Source organism: Schistocerca nitens, chromosome 9 (assembly GCF_023898315.1).
Source record: "Schistocerca nitens isolate TAMUIC-IGC-003100 chromosome 9, iqSchNite1.1, whole genome shotgun sequence".
NCBI classification, from domain to species: Eukaryota; Metazoa; Arthropoda; class Insecta; order Orthoptera; family Acrididae; genus Schistocerca; species Schistocerca nitens.
Window position 1 is genome coordinate 402,549,668 of NC_064622.1, and position 22,858 is coordinate 402,572,525.

Here is a 22,858-nt window from a genome sequence, read left to right on the forward strand (position 1 = left end):
AAGTTGGGATGAATATTGTATTTACTTCCCCACGACAATACGGCCTATAGTTTCATATTCAGAAGACAGAATGCAAGAGTAAGAAGAGAGAGAGGCTGAAGAGAAGGAATGATGACAAAGATGACACATGTTCAATGAGGAAACGCTCGAACACACCAAAGCCTGTGCCTTCACCAACAGCAAGGATTTTCAGTGCCACATATCTGCCTGAGATGATTAACACACTGATGAGTTATTGCAGATGGGGGTTGCCTTGATGTAGTAAGAGTTTCACGTTTGAGCAATACATGAAATACAAAATGGATCTCTGTTTCACAGAAAAGAAGAACTGGGAACATTTTTTTCATTTCGCAGTTCTGTTAAAAATCATTTTATGTTTGCGTTTTCAGATATAATAAAAAACGATATAAATTCATTTACGTACTTCAGTTGTCATTTTATATATAAAACCCATCAAAGCAATCTTTGAAAACAGATAATTACTAGGATAAAAAGCTTATTTGAGTGCTGATGCAGCCTATATGCCCTAACATTTGGTAAATCACAAACAATTTAGTATTTCGGTCTTATTTTCTTCCAGAATGACGCATTGAGCAGCAATATAAACTTTTTATTCACAAAACCTAAGCTCAATACTGAGGAGGCTAAAGCAGTTTGACGCAGTTCCCCAAAACACTCGATAAAATCGACTTTGGTTTCCGAGAGCTATTAAGGACAGATAAACTGCATGAATGGGTGGGCATGATCCCCAAAGATAGATACATACTTGCGTTGATCCACTGAATGATGAGATCACCCAGGGAACCCCACGAAAACATTCTCCAGATCATAACGCTCCCTCCTCCGGCCTGGATCTTTCCCACGATTGTTGCAGGTCCGTACACGCCAACGACCATCTGTCCAATGGAGCTTAAAACGTGATTCATCTGAAAAGGCCAGATGTTTCCCGCCGTACACGCCAGGTGCCATGTGTCATCTGGAAAGGCCACCTGACCTCGTTCGGTAGACGTGCAGTTGCGGTACTGGAGTGCAAATTCCAGCCTTCTTTGCTGATGAATGGCAGTAAGCGTGGGTGCACGAACCAGGCCCCTGTTGGGAAGGCCCACAGGCAGCAAAATTCGATGAACGGTCGTTGACAAGACGTTGTTGGTAGCCCATTGATCCGTTTGGGCAGTCAGTTGCTCAACAGTTGCACAACTATTCGTCGGTACACATCTCTGCAGCCGTCACTCATCTCTGTGATCTATGGCTCGTGGTGCAACACAGTTTGCCGCCTGTTTTGGATAGCGCCATTTTGCCACACACGGTATACTTTAACCACGGCGACACGCGAATTGTATACAAACTTAGCCGTTTCGGAAATTCTTCCACCCTTGGCCCGAAAGCCAATGACCATGCCCTTTTGAACTTAAATCTCTCTGTCTCTGCATCACGACAACAGCTGCACTGTTTTCGGCGTCCCTCGACATGCCTTATTCAGGGTGGTCCATTGATCGTGACCGGGCCAAATATCTCACGAAATAAGCGTCAAACGAAAAAACTACAAAGAACGAAACTTGTCTAGCTTGAAGGGGGAAACTAGATGGCCTATGGTTGGCCCGCTAGATGGCGCTGCCATAGGTCAAACGGGTATCAACTGCGTTTTTTTTTAAATAGGTACCCCCATTTTATTACATATTCGTGTAGTACGTAAACATGTAAGGACATTCCTCTCAACAGCGAGTAGTTCGCCTACCGTAATGTTAGAACATGCGTTGACAATGTGCTGACGCATGTTGTCGGGCGTTGTCGGTGGATCACGATAGCAAATATTCTTCAGCTTTCCCCACAGAAAGAAATCCGGGGACGCCAGACCCGGTGGACGTGCGGGCAACGGTATGGTGCTTCGACGACCAATCCACCTGTCATGAAATATGCTATTCAATACCGCTTCAACCGCATGCGAGCTATGTGCCGGACATCCATCATGTTGGAAGTACACCGCCATTTAGTCATGCAGTGAAACATCTTGTAGTAACATGGGTAGAACATTGCGTAGGAAATCAGCATACATTGCACCATTTAGATTGCCATCGATAAAATGGGGGCCAATTATCCTTCGTCCCATAATGCCGCACCATACATTAACCCGTCAAGGTCGCTGATGTTCCACTTGTCGCAGCCATCGTGGATTTTCTGTTGCCCAATAGTGCATATTATGCCGGTTTACGTTACCGCTGTTGGTGAATGACGCTTCGTCGCTAAATAAAAAGCTTCTGCCATCGTCCCGTAATTTCTCTTGTGCCCAGTGGCAGAACTGTACCCGACGTTCAAAGTCGTCGCCATGCAATTCCTGGTGCATAGAAATATGGAACGGGTGCAATCGATGTTGATGTAGCATTCTCAACACCGACGTTTTTGAGATTCCTGATTCTCGCGCTATTTGTCTGCTACTGATACGCGGATTAGCCGCGACAACAGCTAAAACACCTACTTGGGCATCATGATTTGTTCTAGGTCGTGGTTGACGTTTCACATGTGGCTGAACACTTCCTGTTTCCTTAAATAACGGAACTATCCGGCGAACGGTCCGGACACTTGGATGATGTCGTTCAGGATACCGAGCAGCATACATAGCACACGCCCGTCGAGTATTTTGATCACAATAGCAATACATCAACACGATATCGACCTTTTCCGCAATTGGTAAACGGTCCATTTTAACACGGGTAATGTATCACGCAGCAAATACCGTCCGCACTGGCGGAATGTTACCTGATACCACGTACTTAGCCGTTTATGACTGTTACAGCTCCATCTATCACAAAGCGAAAAAAGTGGTCCGACTAAAACATTCATATTTCTTTACGTACTACACGAATACGTAATTAAAAATGGGAGTTCCTATTTAAAAAACGCAGTTGATATCCGTTTGACCTATGGTAGCGCCATCTAGTGGGCCAACCACAGCGCCATCTGGTTTCCCCCTTCAAGTTAGTCAAGTTTCGTTCTTTGTAGTTTTTTCGTTTGACGCTTATTTCGTGAGATATTTGGCCTGGTCACGATCAGTGGACCACCCTGTATACCATCCACTGCTGATGATACTGAACCAGCTCCGTTGTCAACTCCTTCCCAGTGGCAGTATCTAGGATATCAAGGGCCAGTTACAGCAGTTGTGGGTTATCTTGCCTCAGCAGAGGATACCACGGCTTTATGACACCCTTCCCAACAAAATCAGCGAATGCATCCACACCGTAAAGGGTAGGACCACATACTGACTAATGGGCGCATATTACCAAGTTTTTTTGTAAATTGAAGTCGACTTTGTAATCAATGCACTAACATGACGTACCCTCTCAACCCGTGAAGTTCCATTTCGTGTTCTTCTGGGTGCTTCAGTTTTTTATGAGGTAATGTGTTACGTAGAATTTAGGTTATGAAATCAAGCCTGTTCATATCTGAAGCAATCGATCTGGAAAAGATTGTCCTCGGATTGATGACAAGCTCAGCGAGTTGAACAGAATTATGTCACAAGCCATATACTCGCCTGGGACGTCTTGCTCGTATTCAAATTACAATAGAGTCGTGCCTTTCGCAGTGGGGGTTAAGAGCGACTTACCAGCCACGATGGGAGGGTCTGGAAGCCGCTGGACGGGGTTGTGGTTGGGCTGCGAGGCTGGCCGCAGCGGCGTCAGAGGTGCTTCACGCTCCGTGTCGTCGTAGTATCTGCAACAGGAGACCAGTGTTCACAGGTTTCAATGCACATTATTCTACCGTCTGATGTTTAAAAATCGAGAGCGCGGAGGATATATGCGTGACAGCTGAAGCGGTTCCAGAATTCGAATCTGGGGGTACTCTGTTTGTTAATTTATCTTCAAATGGTTCAAATGGCTCTAAGCACTATGGGACTTAACATCTGAGGTCATCAGTCCCCTAGATGTACAAGTACTTAAACCTAACTAACCTAGGGACATCACACACATCCATGTCCGAGGCAGGATTCGAACCTGTGACCGTAGCAGCAGCGCGGTTCCGGACTGAAACGCTTAGAACCACTCGGCCACAGCGGCCGGATTAATTTATCTCCACGTAAGATGTAACACACATTTTATTTCATGAACGGTTGCACATAACGAAACGCGGTTTTTGGAAAATGTTGCAGCGTCGAGGGACACTTAGTTTTTGTTTGGTTAATGTTTCTAGCGCTGGTATCGACGGAGATATTGAAACAATTACGTTTTTTAAATGGAAAGTTATACTTTTTATAACTGCATTCGATAGCTTTTGAGAAAACAGTTACCGTGATATAGCGTTTGTTAATGTTGACGTTGAAAGCTGTCGTAAAAGATTCGAGAAATGTTGTAGAATGTGAGAGCACGTGACCGGGGGCCGGCCGGTGTGGCCGAGCGGTTCTAGGCGCTTCAGTCTGGAACTGCGCGACCGCTACGGTGGCAGGTTCGAATCCTGGCTAGGGCATGCGCGGCTATCCAGGTGGGTTGACGATTACTCCCAGACACTACTTGAAAGTTTTCCTCGTTCTTTTATATACTAAACGGTAAATTATTTTAGAACAATCGATATTTCGTAATCTTTCTTTTTCTAAATAGGTTGATACGTTCACATCTTCATCTTTACTATGCGAATCGGTGCAATCTATGTGGTAGAAGATACGTTTTACTGAACCGTACACTGCTTACAATACAATACGTTATTTCTTGTAGTATTAGAGTATTGTTCGTCTGTATGGGACCCTTACCAGTTGGGTCTGATTCAAGAGATTGAGAAGGTCCAAAGAAGAGCGGCAAGATTCGCGACTGGTACATTTAGCCATGGTGAGAGCGTTACAAATCTCGTAGAAAGTTTGAAGTGGGACACTTACAGATACACGACGCGCTAAACGGAAGGGGCTGCTCACTGAATTCCGAAATCCGATCTTCGCCAAGGACGTAGAGCATACATTATTACCACCAACTTTCAAATCACGCAATGATCACCGTTCAAAGATAAGGGAAATTAGACCTCGTACTGAGGCGTTCAGACAATCGTTTTTCCCTCACGGGATCCGCGGGGGAAGGGGGGGGGGGAATACGACTTTGGCGCAAATTGTTCTACTGGTTCTACGCCTCTGTATGAGAGCCTCATTGCCTGTGTACAATCCCTACGGGACAGCTACGTAGTGGGCTGAAAATTCGTGGTTTGTACGCTGAAACATGGACCTTGCACAGTTTTCCAAGCACGTTCTTGAGCGAGCACAGCTTCTTTCTTCAAGTTCTGCAAGTTAAAGTTTTCAGCATTTCTGTTACTCTCTCTCACCAGTGAAACAAGCCTGTGAGCACTTGCGCCACCCTTCTTCTGTTTATAGCACTGCCAAACCGGATAAGCATACCTGACCCACTGTTTAACATAAGTATTTTTTAAACATACTTTTAGTTTGGACTTCGCAACAGCCGTAGCATATGTTAGACTCATCAGGACAGCTTTGCCTGTGTCACGGCAACTCATGGTCAGCTCTGCTACGTGTTGTACACCTGCGCAACAGAATTAAAGGATCATTTTTTTTCGAAACGAATAAGTTTGAAATTCGACTCAAAGGTGCCTACAGCTTTCCTCTGTAAAGGTGCAGAAGCTTGGCCTCCTACGACGTCAGCCTTGGGCTCGACGACGCTTCGAACAGCGAGGCGTCGACAAATGCGAAAAAAAGGCCAGATCTAAGTTTATGTGACGTGTAAAGTGGGTTGCTGTCTCATTGGCACTAAATTTCATCACAGTTCTGCCCAACGCTGCTGTGGACGTGCCACAGGATGGGAAGGTCGTCACAGTTGCTCTTACCCACATTTAATCCCTTCTTTTGAGCCTCTGCAATGAAGGTCAGAACCGCGCCGCCTAGCGTTAGGCGGTTTTCGTATGAGTAGACGAGGAAACCATTTCAGACACACCGTCGATCAGAAGCGACACGAAAAGACCTCAGGGGCTGGCATAAAGGGCGTCAATGTAACCATCCCTTTTCTTTAGACATTGATTCCCACATATTTCGTCGGCTAAAATTACTGTCTGCAGTACGATGAGCAACAGAAAGACGATCTTAACAATTTTTGATACTGCTAACATCTCCCTGACGCTTTAACCACTCTCTAACGATATCGTGGGCTAGCAACCCCACTGTACAGGATGGGTGTATGGGCAGGCGGTGGGCGTTATGAAATGAATAGGACAAAATTTAGACAAAGACTATTTATTGGCGAAAGGGGTCACATGGGCCTAGGGAGGTGAGGGTGAGCCAGAGCGTAGAGTTTGGCGAAACATAGTTCGCGAAGCTAATGAAAGTTGTTGTCTGCCAAAACTAAGTCCACAGTGCCGCTGCACCGGGAGAAGCGGGAAGGTCTACTCTGCTACAGGGCGCGCGTCCGACTCGCGGGTGAGCAAGAATACAAGAGAGCGGGCCCGGCGACGGGCGGCCGGGATGTTCGACGCCCCACGCGGCTTCCTCCGCCCTGATTGGTCAGGACCGAGCAAACCGTGCGGGCGGCATGGAACTTTCCAGAGCGTTGCCTGCTAAGCGACGCCTGTGGCGGCGTTACCTCATAAGCACATGAGAGAGGCGCGTGATCAAGGTGCCCTTCCTCGGTGCTGACTTCCTGTAACTAGACCGTGGGACGAAAGAATTTACAGGCAGCTAACACTGCCGACCGTGGCTTGGCCGTAATGGAAAAATGAAGTTGCCGTTTGAAAGCTTATGTAATAAAGTAAAATCTCCTACTGTATGGCTCATGCTTTACACCACTGAACGTGATTTCACCCCTGTGATGTACAATGTGACTGCAAGTTTTTCTTTGGTGTACAGCCTGGAACCTCTAGGGATCATTCTACACTATTCGACAAAATTGGAACGTGATGCCGGCCTCTGTGACCGAGCGGTTCTAGGCGCTTCAGTCCGGGACCGCGCAAATGCTACGGGCGCAGCTTCGAATTCTGCCTCGGGCATGGATGTGTGTGATGTCCTTAGGTTAGTTAGGTTTAAGTAGTTCTAAGTTCTACGGGACTGATGACCTCAGATGTTAAGTCCCATAGTGCTCAGAGCCATTTGGAACGTGATCTGAAGCAGCAAAGGGTGCTTATGCTTAATCAGTCCTCCTGTTTCATATCCTCCTGTCGTGTGAGCACAGAGGAGTGAGACATTGACTTGTATGTGAATAAAACGGGGAAGGATTCCTCTAAGACCCCACAGTCGGCAAACCCCTCATTTATTGAGAATTTTACAAATGTGCCTTTACAGAGGAAACCTGCGAACATGTGGAACAATTAGAGGGTTTTGAAAAACTGATACTTTAATTCTGGTGCGCAGTGTAAATTTGTACTTGAAATAAAGTTATTAAGTTCTAAAGTTCTAAGTGTTGGAAACAAAACAGAAATGCCATAAGAAAAAGTGATTAAAAAAATTAAATGCTTCATCTTCGCCACAGGCCGTATACAGGGTGTTCTAGGAGGAACAGCCAGTATTAATTGATATGGCAGGAACGATCATTTAAAGTGAAACATTTCATATAGACATACGCCCGTCCGGATTGTTTCAGAGACAGAACAAATTTAATGTACATTGCTATTTATTTTCTGTATTATTCAATACATTGCCAGGTTTCCTCATGTACACGTGTACAACAGTTACTGAGTATTACAACATGCTTTTTACAAAGTGTCAATTAAAAATGTGTATTTTTATACATTCACCTCTACGCCATATAGTACACGTCGCCGTGTGTAGGTACTAGGGCAACACTGCATCCTTTCAACAAAGTCTTGCTGATACTGCAGAGGTTGCTGAATTGCAGGTTCAGAAGAAAATTGGTAACTTGGAAGAAGAGCTATAGCACGCAATGTCCTGAAATCTCTGGTAAACACTCTACGATCAGGAAACAGACGTTTCGGAAAACGCCGACGGTGTTCTTTGACAGCAACAGTAGCACTACCATCCCAGAAGCCGTAAACATACACTATATCTCCATATTCTTCATTAGCACAGATACGCGGCATTTTAGCCAATGCGTGTACAAACACAGCCGTTCATTCTCTCTGATACATTCTCAGTCCCTCACACAACTTCACTCGCAACGTATTTGGACAACTGCGCGTTCAACAGGGTATCTTAATGATAGAAAGACATTCCGAGCAAATAAATTGAAAGCAGCTGGGTAGATTGGGCTATAATAAAAATTCAGAGCCTGGCTGGGTAAGACACATACGTGTGCGCCACTAGCCCAAAAACAAATGTACATCAAATGTGTCCTATTTGGGAAACCATTCGGAATAGGTCACATGTCCATACGAAATTTTTGCTTTAAATTAGCGTTCCTTTATACCCCCGAATATCGACCATTCTTCCAGGGAAAAAATTTCTGGTAAGAACTATGGGACCAAACTGCTGAGGTCATCGGTCTCTAGGCTTACGCACTACTTAATTTAACTAAAAGTAACTTACGCTAAGGACAACACACACATCCATGCCCGAGGGAGGACTCGAACCTCCGACGGGAGCAGCCGCGCGAACCGTAACGTGTCCCCCTAGACCGCACAGCTATCTCGCGCCGCTCTTTTATCTCACGAAATAAGAGTCAAACGAAACTTGTCTACCTTGAAGGGGGAAACCATATGCCGCTATGGTTGACTCCCAGATGGAGCTGCCATAGATCAAACATATATCAACTGCGTTTTTTTAAACAGGAACCCCCATTTTTATTACATATTAGTGTAGTACGTAAAGAAATAGGAATGTTTTAGTTGGACCACTTTTTTCGCTTTGTGATAGATGGCGCTGTAATAGTCACAAACATATGGCTCACAATTTTAGACGAACAGTTGGTAACAGGTAGGTTTTTTAAATTAAAATACAGAACGTAGGTACGTTAGAACATTTCATTTCGGTTGTTCCAATGTGATACTTTACGTTTGTGAACTCATCATTTCTGAAAACACATGCTGTTACAGCGTGATTACCTGTAAATACCACATTAATGCAATAAGTGCTCAAAACGATGTCCGTCCACCTCGCCATTCTGTCATGCAGTGAAACATCTTGTAGTAACATGGGTAGAACATGACGTAGGAAATCAGCATACATTGCACCATTTAGGCTGCCATCGATAAAATGGGGGCCAATTATCCTTCATCCCATAATGCCGTACCATACATCAACACGATATCGACCTTTTCCGCAATTGGTAAACGGTCCATTTTAACAACACGGGTAATGTATCACGAAGCAAATACCGTCCGCATTGGCGGAATGTTACGTGATACCACGTACTTATACGTTTGTGATATTACACCTCCATCTATCACAAACCGAAAAAAGTGGTCCAACTAAATATTCATATTTCTTTAAGTGCTACACGAATATGTAATAAAATGGGGGTTCCTATTTAAAAAAAACACAGATGATATCCGTTTGACCTGTGGCAGCGCCATCTAGCGGGCCAACCATAGCGCCATCCGGTTTCCCCCTTAAAGCTAGACGAGTTTTTGTTCTTTGTAGTTTTTTCGTTTGATGCTTATTTCGTGAGATATTTGTCCCGGTTACTATCAATGGACCATCCTGTATATAAGAAAGTACTGCTACGTATGCGTCTGTAACATGCATCATTCCTTGAAATCAGGTATTTAGTTATGAATAAATTTCAGTCACTGGATAAACTAGAGTTACTTTGAATCCTGGTAAGGGCTCGTGTCAGCCTCTTCTTCTAGCAAAGCTCTCTAAGTGCTTCTCTATTGCTTTAATTCGTTTGTTAAGCAACTTCAGCGGCCCGTCTTTCACAGATATTGAACGTTTCGTCAAATAGATGGGTCGTGAGTCGTGCTTTGGTAGCTCATTCGGTAGAGCATTTGCCGGCGAAAAGCAAGGGTCCTGCGTTCGAGTCTGGGTCCGTCAAACAATGTAATCTGCCAGGAAGTTTCGTTTTATCAGGTAGTATGTGGCATGATTCTTTGGTGCTAGATATTTTTCACTGCAGCCGAGAAGTGGCCGCAGTGGCAGAACGGACACGGGACTCGCATTCGAAAAAGCGGCGATTCAGATCCGCGTCCGCCCATCGAGACTGAGATTTTCTCTGATTTCCCTCCAAATCACTCGAGTCAAATGCCGGGATGGCTGTTTCGAAAAGGACACGGGCGATTTTCTTAGCCACAAGAGTTTGCGCTCCATCTCTACCGACCTCGTCGTCGACGGCACCTTCAACCATCATCTTCCACCGTCATCATACTCATAGAAGCAAGGCCGCAGGTGCTTTATTAATTTTTCCGTCTTTTATATTCAAAAGGGTAAGACTATGTTTTTAATTCATTGTTACACTTCAGTCGTTACCTTTTTTACTCTTACGAATTATGCATGTCAGAACCTTAACAAGGTCAATGAATGTATCTTTAATCGTGTATATGGCTTCTCATTTGCCAGCCTAACGCTTTGGATTTGGCGTCTTCAGCGTTACCTTGGAAGTATTCACGGAACAAGTTTTTAAATCCTACCACCGCAGCATGCTGTGACCAGAAAAACTGCAGATGTCCTCAACTGTTTCCAAATAGAGGGCTGTTTCTTTATTTTGCCTTGATTTTTTTTTCGTGTACCATCCTATAAGCCATTAATGACGGATGCTCTGTTATAGTGTTGTCCGAAACATTTGCCCGCAGCTAGTCCCTTTCGTTCTATATATGATGTTCTTACACTAATGCGGATCGATATTTACCTCGATAAAGGAGGTAAATGGTTAGCCTATCTTTGCGACATAATGATTTTCAAAACAATGTTCCATTATTTTAACGTAGCGAACGAGTTTCTGACTGATCTATTTCAGAAAAAATTCCACTTTTGCTACCCATTTCAATTTTTCCTCATTTTTACGGTTCAGTACCTCTGTTGGTAAAAACGAAACCCTCATGGGATCGCTTTATTGTCTGTCTCTTTGTCTATCTGTCCCACTGTTAAGACCCCTTTTTCTCAGGAGCTGTTAGAGGTATCCAGCTGAAATTATGTCATGTACTAAGGTCTACGACCCTTTGGCGGTGTAAAAAATTTAAGCTTCTAAGTCAATGCAATTAAAAGATACGGCCATTTTTTTATACTCGCAAACTCAATCATCAAAACCTATAAGGTACTTCTCGTAGACCTAGAATCATGAAATTTGACAAGGAGCAAAGTTTCAGAATACAAGCAAAAGAAAAATCGGAAAATTATTAATTTTTAGTTATATCACACAAACAACATTCTTTTGCAATTACAAACTTACATTGCATTCGTAATCTGTCAAAAATCTCAACAACTAATTTAGGGATTCTGATCTGGTTTTCAGAAAGATCGATTCATGTGGAAGCTTTGTGTATAAAATTTACAAATATTTCGTGCTAATAAACTGAGCTACGATGCAATGAAGCCCTCTGCCGCTGTGAAAACGAAGCCTTTGCCATCTACCGATGTCAGGCGTAACCCCGCCCCACTTCCGTGCCACACCTTACAAACATTCTCTCGCAGTCTATGCTTACGAAACGTACAGCATCTGTAATGTTTCAGAGCAAAGCAATACTCGTAATTGATGTACGACTGCACTTCCGTTGCCTGGAATGAGGTTCCAGTACCCCATAAAACATCCACTGAAGTGTTCCAAAGAATATTTGCATAACAACAATAGCCCTGTTGCCGGCTGTACCATTTTCTTCTCTAGAGACATCCGTCAGATCTCATCAGTAAGTGCAAAAGGGACAAGAGCAGACGAAGCAAAAGCATATGCAACTGCCGATTAGCAAACCATGTTAATATATCTCCAAAATTAATGAAAAATAACAACAGCGAATGCGCTGTCGCACAAAAAATTGCACGTTATAACCAAAAATAATAAATTTTCGTAATTCTTGGGATTCCCCGGAGAGGTATTTTGCCAGTGTCAAGTGTTTTAATTTTTTTGGTCATCAGTCTTCTGGCTGGTCTGATGCGGCCCGCCACGAATTCTACTTATCTGCCAACCTCTTCATCTCAGAGAGTACGTGCAACCTACTTCCTCAGTTATTTGCTGTGTGTATTCCAGTCTCTGTCTTCCTTGGTTCAAATGTCTCTGAGCACTATGGGACAATTTCTGAGGTCATCAGTCCCCCAGAACTTAGAACTACTTAAACCTAACTAACCTAAGGACATCACACACACCCATGCCCGAGGCAGGATTCGAACCTGCGACCGCTCTGTCTTCCTCCATAGTTTTTACCTACTACAGCTAGCTCTCTCTAGTGCCATGGAAGTTATTCCCCGATGTCTTAACAGATGTCCTTTCATCCTATTCCTTCTTCTTATCAGTGTTTTCCACAAATTCCTTTCCGATTCTGCGCAGAATCTTCTCATTAATAACCTTATCAGTCCCCCTTATATTCAACTTTCATCCGTAGCATCACGTCTCAAAAGCTTCTATTCCCTTCTGTTTCGGTTTTCACACAGTACATGTTTCACTACCGTAGTTGCTGTGCTCCAACTCAGAAATTTCTTCCTCAAATTAAGGCTTATGTTTGATACTACAAGACTTTCCTTGGCCAGGAATGCCCTTCATGTCTGTGCTAGTATGCTTTTGATGTCCTCCTTGCTCCGTCCGTCATTGGTTATTTTGCTGCCTAGTTAGCAGAATGCCATAACTTCATCTACTTCCTGAACATCAATCCCGACGTTAAGTTTCTCTCGTTATCATTTCTGATACTTCTCATTACTTTCGTCTTTCTTCAATTTACTCTCAATTCATATTCTGTACTCATTAGATTGTTCATATCATTCACCAGATCCTGTAATTCTTCTTCACTTTCACTGAGGGTTGCAATATCATCACCTAATCTTATTGATATCCTTTAACCTTGAATTTTCATTAAACACTTGAACCTTTCTTTTATTTCAGTATCAGTAAGAGAGAAAAATCGTCGAGATCCGCGATACTCGGGATGGATTATGTTGTATAGCTAGAGAAGGCCGAAATGCACGCTATAAGCTCACGCAGGATGGCGTGAGGTATCGTTCTTGATGAGACATGCTTCATACGATAACTATCAATTGCTATGGCGCCTTGCTAGGTCGTAACCATTGACTTAGCTGAAGGCTATTCTATCTGCTCTGCAAATGAGCGAGGCTTCGTCAGTGTGCATCGCTAGCAAAGTCGTCGTACAACTGGGGCGAGTGCTAGTTCATCTCTCGAGACCTGCCGTATGGTGGCGCTCGGTCTGCGATCACTGACAGTGGCGACACGCGGGTCCGACATGTACTAATGGACCGCGGCCGATTTAAAGCTACCACCTAGCAAGTGTGGTGTCTGGCGGTGACACCACAGATTAAGTGTTTATAAACATAATCAAGTTTGTGCAGAATCTTCGAGGTGCGAGTACAACTCACGTTTGTCCGATTTTTTCCAATTTATTTTTCTGTCCGGAGGCACCTTATCCACGGACGCACTGCCCGGTCGTCTAACAAGGGGACCCTCCATACTGTAAATCACGGATTTTGATGCGCTTCAAATATGTTGTAGAGGCACTTACCATGAGTACCTGGCTATCCGGTTTTTTAGCGACGGGCCTTGGTTTTTGAAAAAATCGATTTTGAAGTTCATTGCGTCTTTTGTATGTCCATAACTTCGGACGTATACTAAGCAAGTTAGCGTAGCGCAGCGGTAAAGGTTCACAGCTCCGGCGTTGGAGGTTCCGTGTTCGAATCCTGCTTGTGTACTTTTTTTTCCTTCAAAATCGACCGAATTTTTCAATTTTATATCAAAGAATATCAACAAACAGTGTAAGGTGTGCGAAATTATAAAGATATACGTATCCAGTTATTAATTTTTTTCAAATATTCATTCCGTTTGTGATTCGCAGTTGGAGTTCCAAATGTTCATACAACGGTCGCTTCTTGCATTACATTAAATCGATCTCCGCCCAATATCATCCTCTCTCCGATGAATACCGTTAGCCGTAACGGGAACTCCAGCTCATAGTTGTGGCCAACGAGGATGCGAGTTTTAATCCTTTACGTTCGCATCTCACTACAGCGTCAGTTGCTCGCAAAGCGTCTCTAGTGCCGTGTATAGAAAAAATTCTATGGAATGGAAGAACCAAGTGTTTCTGCAGTAGTGCAGCCAGAGGAAGATCCACAAGTAGAGGAGTTGAACGAAGAATCAAGAGGCGAAATCACAAATGCCATTAAATACGCCGAAAATCTACTCCGCGAGCAGTATTTGAACACGCTACCTCCGGCGCGATAGCCGTGAACCTTTATTGCTGCGCTACGCTGACTTGCTCGGAATACATATAATGTTACGGGCATACAAAGCACGCAATGAACTTCAAAACCGATTTTCTCAAAAACAAGTCCCGTCGCTAAAAAACCGGATAGCCAGGTACTCAGGGTAAGTGCATCTACAATAGCCGGCCAGAGTGGCCGATCGGTTCTAGGCGCTACAGTCTGGAACCGCGCGACCGCTACGGTCGCAGGTTCGAATCCTTCCTCGGGCATGGATGTGTGTGACGTCTTTAGGTTAGTTAGGTTTAAGTAGTTCTAAGTTCTAGGGGGCTGACGACCTCAGAAGTTAAGTTTCATATTGCTCAGAGCCATTTTTTGTATCTACAACATATTTGAAGCGCATCAAAATCCGTGATTTACAGTACGGAGCGTCCTCTTGTGAGCGTAATTACATCAACGCCATTATCGCTGGACAGTTTTCTTAATTGTGCGGCAATTTGTTTAACACATCTCTCTTTAAACAACATATCGCGATGTGACGCAGTTCTTAACAATATAGGGGTCTTTACAGCGGGCGATGCCGTTGCTTAGCGACAGTCTCAGACGAGGCGACCGGCGAGCAACATGAACGATTCCGTTCAAGTCAACAAAATCTTCGGAAAACCGTGATATGCAGTAAGAACACGGAGCAACGACAGCAATCAGAAGGTAAGCCGTCAGCAAATATCTGAGTTCGTCGCAGCCAGTGATCTTTGTCCTGCCTGGATGTAAATCTCTAATGTCACAGAATGGAACTTCGGCGTGCCTGCAGATTCTTGTCATCCACATCTCCGCCGTGTTGTAGTTAGGCGGCACATTCACACAGCTGGAGTTTGACATCCGGATAGTGTAGAGATCACTGGTGTCAAATCGACTGCACCTTTCAGCGGACGCATTACATAAATTCTCACACGCGCGTATATTTCATGAATATGAAGATCGGTAATTTCCAAGAATGATTGCCTATCGAAGTAGCAGGGTCCAGACGATACATATCGAACGTGCGACCGGAAATCGATCCTGCGACTTCGGTGGCGGGCGTTGTGATCAATTATTTGTTATCGTAATTTTTATCTGTTTTCCGTCGTTCCCTTACTTGCTCTAAATTACATACCTCCGCGAATTATTTGTGAGTTGCTAGGGAAACCTTGACGATTTATGTCGTTAGTGAGTGGAATGTCTGTTGTTCTTGACGTTTCTTCGGCGGATTCTCTCACATGGAAGAATCTTATTCCGTGTTTATCCAGCGTACAAAATTGTTCCACTTTTTGTCGCAAATATGGAGTACTACCGGACGAGGAAAGAAGGGACTGTGTAAACTGTGGTGGTGCGAAGTGTGTAAAACTTCTTAAGAACAGTTTCGATGCTGAAATACCGTTACAATTTCATTGGGCACAGTGCGGAAAACGAACGAGTATCAGGAAGAATGCATAGTTCGACTCTTCCAAATTATCCATCCAGACCACCTTAATGGACTTTCACATGACGACAACATCAACGACGAGTAAGGTAAGTCGTCTCCTTTGCAATTACAAGTATTTTTGTAACGCTCTTCTTTTGTCGCTGCTGTAGTGACCAACGTAAACGTACTCATAAAGCCCGCCACCAGAGCCGCATGATCGATTTCCGATCTCACGTTCGATATCTATCGTTTGGACCCAGCGACTTAGATAGGCAATCATCTTGGATATTACTTGAAGATCTTCGACACTGCAGTTATAGTCAGGATAATTTTATTCTGAAAACCAGTTATCCAGACTGTTTGTCGAGTTTTCTCTGAGGCAGTTTGTCTCCGAGATGCTCGAATTTGGTAAATCTTGCAATTATAGCAAACCGGAATGCTACAAATTACACTTCTCGTACTTGCGAAGTTTCCATGCCAAGTGATCCCTGTATTCGCTGATACAGACATCGTTCGCAAGTGTTAGAAGTTGAATGCGTTGTGTCTTGAAGTACACGTTCTCCATGTACATATCGCAAGAAATAATTCATTTTAAGACATTTTAACTATAACAGACTACTCCCTAACATTAAGCTCTATTTTTGTCAGAAATCTAATTAGCCTTTTACATCACAAGTGTCCTGTAACCGGAATGACATTCGTGATGAAATTGCTGTTTCTGCTTACGTGTAATTAAGTAAGGTGTGTCAGCTTTAGTGTATTGTGCCGGTCCAATCCGTATCCTCACAATCCCAGTACACAGCGCCCACGTGTTCACGGCTATGACTTCTCGTCTCTCTAGAACTGAATCGGTACAGGTCGCTGGAATTCGAGCTGCTAATATGTTGATTCTTCTCGCTGCCACTTTGGCCATCAAATTATTCTATGTGCAGTTTGGCTTGAAATATAGTCATCACTGTTTAATACTGCGTTTCATTTCGGTGATAAGTAATTTGTAGCAATTTCATTTGTACGTGAGATCTTCAGCGACAGTGTCCATTCCACATTTATTAAAAAACGGGACATTTTATAATGCTTAGAAAAAACTGGGACAGTTAAGGATAAAAATGTGACGCAAATTGTACTGATAAAATTTAATGGACACATAGGTACAACTTTGCAGCATGCACTCAGATGATCCCAAATGAATTCTTACAATTAGTCCCTTGCACTTCCACCGTGGTTATCGCTAGCCTCTACTTTGTCAAGAAGTTCTTTTTCTTTTGACATCTTGTCATTAACACTGAGCACATGATACCTCGTTTAAGTGTCCTTTCGACATCTACATCTACGTGATTACTCTGCTATTCACAATTAACTGCCTGTCAGAGGGTTCAATGAACCACCTTCAAGCTGTCTCCCTACCGTTCCACTCTCGAACGGCGCTCGAGAAAAACGAGCACTTAAATTTCTCTTATTTTATCGTGATGATCGTTTCTCACTATGTAGGTGGGTGCCAACAAAACGTTTTCCCAATCGGAGGAGAAAACTGGTGATCGAAATTTCATGAGAAGATCCCGTCGCAACGAATAACCCCTTTGTTTGAATGATTGCCACTCCAATTCACGTATCATGTTTGTGGCACTATCTCCCCTATTTCGCGATAATACAAAACGAGCCGCCCTTCTTTGAACTTTTTCTATGTCGCCCGTCAGTCCCACCTGATGCGGACCCCACACCGCACAGCAAAACTCCAGAATAGGGCGGACAAGTGTAGTGTAAGCAGTCTCTTTAGTAGACCTGTTGCACCTTCTTAGTGTTCTGCCAGTGAATCGTGGTCTTTGATTTACTCTACCCACAACATTATCTATGTAATCGTTCGCCCGCATCTCGTGGTCGTGTGGTAGCGTTCTCGCTTCCCACGCCCGGGTTCCCGGGTTCGATTCCCGGCGGGGTCAGGAATTTTCTCTGCCTCGTGATGGCTGGGTGTTGTGTGATGTCCTTAGGTTAGTTAGGTTTAAGTAGTTCTAAGTTCTGGGGGACTGATGCCCATAGATGTTAAGTCCCATAGTGCTCAGAGCCATTTTGTAATCGTTCCAATTTAGGTTATTTGTAATTGTAATCCCTAAGTATTTAGTTGAATTTACAGCCTTTAGATCTGTGTGACTTATCGCGTAATCGGAAATTCGGTGGATTTCTTTTAGTACTCATGTGAATAACTTCAACTTTTCTTTATTCAGGGTCAATTGCCACTTTTCGCACCACACTGATATCTAAATCATTTTGCAATTCGTTTTGGTCATCTGATGACTTTACAAGACCGAAAAATGACAGCACCATCTGCAAATAATCTAAGAGGGCTACTCATTGTCTCCTATGTCGTTAATGTAGATGACGAACAATAGAGGGCATATAATACTTCCTTGGGGAAAGCCGGATATTACTTCTGTTTCACTCGATGACTTTCCGTCTATTACTTTCTGACAGGAAATCACGAACCCAGTAGCACAACTGAGGCGATATTCCATAGGCACGCAGTTTGGTTAGAAGGCACTTGTGAGGAACAGTGTCGAAAGCCTTCTGGAAATCTAAAAATGTGGAATCAATTTGACATTACCTGTCGCTAGCACTCATTACCTCATGAGCATAAAGAGCTAGTTGTGTTCCACAAGATCGATGTTTCCTGAATCCGTGCTATGTGTCAACAAATCCTTCTCTTCGAGGTAATTCATAATGTTCGAACACAGTACATGTTCCAAATTCCTACTGCAAATCGACGTTAATGATATGGGCCTGTAATTTAGGGTATTACTCCTATTTCCCTTTTTGGGTATTGGTGTGACTTGAGCAGTTGTCCAGACTTTAGGTACGGTACTTTCTGTGAGCGAGCGGTTGTGTCTGTGTGTCTAATTGCTAAATATGACTATGACAACGAGCAAGATTTTCACAGTTTCAACTTTCATTCTGTCTGTTTTCTTTTTTTTTCTTTTTTTCATTGGCCATAGGGAGATCACTAAGGAAAACAGACGTACGTTCTACAGTTCCTCCACTATCAGTGATAAAAGGAAACCCACTAGTTATATTTCTGTGTAAATTATACTCTCGTTTCGGCATGATGGAAAAGTGGTTGCATAGATTCAAAACTGTCACGTAGCCAGTATAATATCTCGAGACTGTTTACTACAAGATGGACTCAAATTCTCACTATCCACAGCAATCGAAAATACAAGAGCGAAAAATATTACCAGTAAATAAACTAAGATCGTAGAGGAAGTTGCACCAGTGGCGCTTTCTAGCGTATATACACTCTAAGACAAAAAGAGAAAGAAAAACACGGAAGAATTATCGATATGATGTACATGTGCAGACAAACGAATGAATACAATTTCAAAAAAAAATTCGGTGGTTTATTCAGGAGAAGAGATTCACAAACTGAGCAAGTCTGTAACGCGTTGGTCCACATCCGGCCTTTATGCAAGCAGTTATTCGGCCTCGCGTTGAGCGACAGAGTTGTTGGATGAGATTTTCGATCTGCAGCGGAGTGTGCGCTGATATGAAACTTCCTGGCAGATTAAAGCCGTGTGCCGGACCAAGACACGAACTCGGGACCTTTGCCTTTCGCGGGCAAGTGCTCTACCAACTGAGCTACCCAAGCACGACAAACGACCCGTCCTCACAGCTTCAATTCTGCCAGTACCTCGTCTCCTACCTTCCAAACTTCACAGAAGGTGTTCGCTGAACCTTGCAAAACTAGCACTCTGAAAGAAAGGATACTGCGGAGACATGGCTTCGCCACAGCCTGGGGGATGTTTCCAGAAAGCAGATTTTCGCTCTGCTGCGGAGTGTGCGCCGATATGAAACTTCTTCTCAGATTAAAACTGTGTGCCGGACCGAGACCATGATCCATACGTACATTATTTTTGCAGTTGTATGCACTGAAACGTAATACCATTTCTACATTTGTAATTGCTCACGAAAGTTACTGCGGTGCATAATAAAGATTGGAATCGGTATCTAGAACTGATCTTCTATATAGGTAAATTCTAGTTACCGATTCCAATATTAGTGCCTTTTTTTGCAGTAGTTCAGACAGCAATTAGAAATGCAGAGATCATATTAGGCTACATTTTAGTGAACACACGTGCTAAAAATCGATCTAATTAGTGAATCACCGAATGGCTGTAATCGGTAACTAGAACTGAACTGTATAGGAAGTCAACTCTAGTTACCGATTCCAGCTTTTCGATGGTTCATAATTTTGGACGTTTTCGCAGGTTAATCTGTGGAATATGTATTTCTAGGATTTCTAGATTTCTTATTGATCTCAGAACTACTACCAATAACTAATAAATATTGCAGATACAGCTTCCAAATTTTTCTCTGTCTCGGTCCGGCACATAGTTTTAACCTGGCAGGAAGTTTCAGAGTTGTTGGATGTCGTCCTGAGGGATATTGTGCCAAATTGTGTGCAACTGACACTGTAGAACGCAAAAATCCCTAACTGGTTGGAGGGCCGTGCTGATAATGCTCCCAACGTACTCAATTGCAGAGAGATGCATCGACTTTGCTGGCCAAGGTGGGATTTGGCACGCACGAGGACTAGCAGTAGAAACTCTCGCCACGGGCGGGTAGGCATTGTCTGGCTGAAATATAAGCCCAGAATGGCTTCCCATGAAGGGCAACAAAACAGGGTGTAGAATGTCGTCGAAGTACCGCTGTGCCGTGAAGGTGCTGCGGATGGCAGCCAAAGGGCCCTACTAAGAAATGAAATGCCATCTCAGGCCACCACCAATCCTGGTGATCGAGCCGTAAAGCGGGTGACAGTCAAGTTAGTACTCCACTGCTATCCGAGAAGTCTCCAGACACGTCTTAGCTGGTCATCAGGGTTGAGTTCGAAGCGGGACTCACCACTGAAGATAATTGTAGCCCAGTTAATGAGATTCCAGGCCGAAGACTTTTCTGGAGACAGCTGTGGGATACTAACCTCACTGTCTCCAGACATACGGCCCGACAACCAGGAGTGATGGTCTGGGGTGACATTTCTTTTCATAGCAGGACCCCTTTGGTTGTCATCCGCGGCAGCCTTACAGCAGAGCGGTACGTCGTCGATAGTCTACGCCCCGTTTTGTTGCCCCTCGCGGCAACCCATCCAGGCCTTACATTTCAGCAAGATAATGCCCGCCCGCACACGGCAAGAGTTTCTACTGCTTGTCTTCCTGTTTGCCAAATTCTTTCTTGGCCAGTAAGGTCGCCGAATGTCTTCCTAATTGAGAACGTTTCGAGCATTATGAGCAGTGCCCTTCAACCAGCTCGGGATTTTTAAGCTCTAACCCGCCAATTAGACAGCATTTGGCACGAATTCCCTCAACACATCCAGCAACTCTATCAGTCAATGTGAGGCCGAATAACTGCTTGCATAAGGGCCAGATGTGGACCAACGCGAAACGACTTGCTCAATTTGTGAAGCTCTTTCTTTTGAATAAATCATGGAATTTTCTGATATTGTAATCATTTGTTTGTCTGTACAAGTACATCACATCTACCGATTTCTGTCCCAGTCAGGTAAATGGAAATGAGCGTTTGGCGTCATTGGCCGGGAGGCCCCTTGCGGGGCAGGTCCGGCCGCCTTGATGCAGATCTTATTACATTCGACGCCGCATTGGGCGACCTGCACGCCTCATGGGGATAAAATGATGATGAAGACAACACAACACCCAGTCCCTGAGCGGAGAAAATCTCCGACCCAGCCGGGAATCGAACCCGGGCCCGTAGGACGGCAATCCGTCACACTGACCACTTTTTTTAATTATTATTTTTTTTAACTCAGTTTTTTTATTACAGAGGGCAGCTAACTCTCCGACCGAACACGCTGAGGTACCGTGCCGGTTTAGACACACAACATCCAGTCCCCTGCCGGGAATCGATCCCGGACCCCCTGTGTGGTAGGCAGTAACGCTACCGCTACGCTACGGAGGCGGACGACCACTCAGCTATCGGGGAGGACAGTCACGTAATTTCTTCGTAGTGTGCCTTTTCTTAAATATTTGAGTGAATTACTAAATTACCAGAGTAAAATATTTGACCTAAGCGGAATCACCAGAATTCGGGACATTTGAGTGGCCCCTAGTAAACTTTCGGGACAGCGGGATATTTTCGAATAAAACGGGGTCGTCCCGGGAAAAACGATGCGAATGGACACCCTGACCTACGAAGTTGTGTTCCCCCTGGTATGACACAACAATATAGTAATCGCTCACTTTAAGAAGACTCTCAGAGCAAGGGCTAACGGAAGTAACTACCTCTTTAGAAGTCGAAGGACTATGTGTGACTTCGGATCGATATTTGGTGGTTTCCTGCAGCCACTGGTTTCCTGTCGCCACCAGTCAGAACGGACAAGCTTGCTGTTGGCAGTCTCCTGAGTAGATCTGTTACATTTTCTAAGTGTCCTGCCAATAAAACGCAGTCGCCGGTCGTTGTGGCCTAGCGGTTCTAGGCGCTACAGTCGCGAACCGCGAGACCGCTACAGTCGCAGGTTCGAATCCTGCCTCGGGCATGGACGTGTGTGATGTCCTTAGGTTAGTTAGGTTTAAGTAGTTCTAACTCTAGGGGACTGATGACCTCAGATGTTAAGTCCCATAGTGCTCAGAGCCATTTGACCATTTTTGAAGCGCCTAGAACCGCTCGGTCACAGCGGCCGGCTAGGATGATTTCCAAACGCAATTTTCATTATTTTAATACAGGGAAAGACTTGACGTGACTGATCTATTTTACTAATTTTTTCATAGTGTTGTTAAGGATGAAAAATCAGCCAACCAGTTGCGTAACAATGGTTTGTTAGAACCTTTGCCCTACATTTCGATGATTATAAAATTATCTTCACCAGAAGCAGACCGTGACGCCTAGAAATTACACGTCGATTACAAAACGTACAAATATAACGGAAATACCAACATACTAGAAACCAAATGTACACACTTACTTGCTGCAAACTGTGTTCAAAAGGTATTTTAAGAATAAAGCTATTTAGGTGTAGAAACAGTCACAATAAAAGATTATTTATTCGTCACACGACCGGTGTCGGGCTTCTGCCCATCCTCGGGTGTTTATATGTTCATGCACATGTTTATATTGCTGGAGATCAATAAAGATGAAGCACCATTATCATAATTTCACTGTGCTGACAGTTTTTCCACTTAGTTGCACATATGTTATCATTTTCACGTCCA

The 22,858-nt window shown here is 44.0% G+C and overlaps 1 protein-coding gene across 1 annotated transcript in view; it reads right to left on the reverse strand.

The window, feature by feature from the left end:
* LOC126204276 (uncharacterized) overlaps positions 1-22,858 on the reverse strand; it is a 681,498-nt gene that overhangs the window by 57,000 nt on the left and 601,640 nt on the right. The window contains exon 6 of the mRNA XM_049938664.1: positions 3,599-3,705. Within this exon, the coding sequence (XP_049794621.1) occupies positions 3,599-3,705 (107 nt within the window). The remainder of the gene's footprint in view (positions 1-3,598; positions 3,706-22,858) is intronic.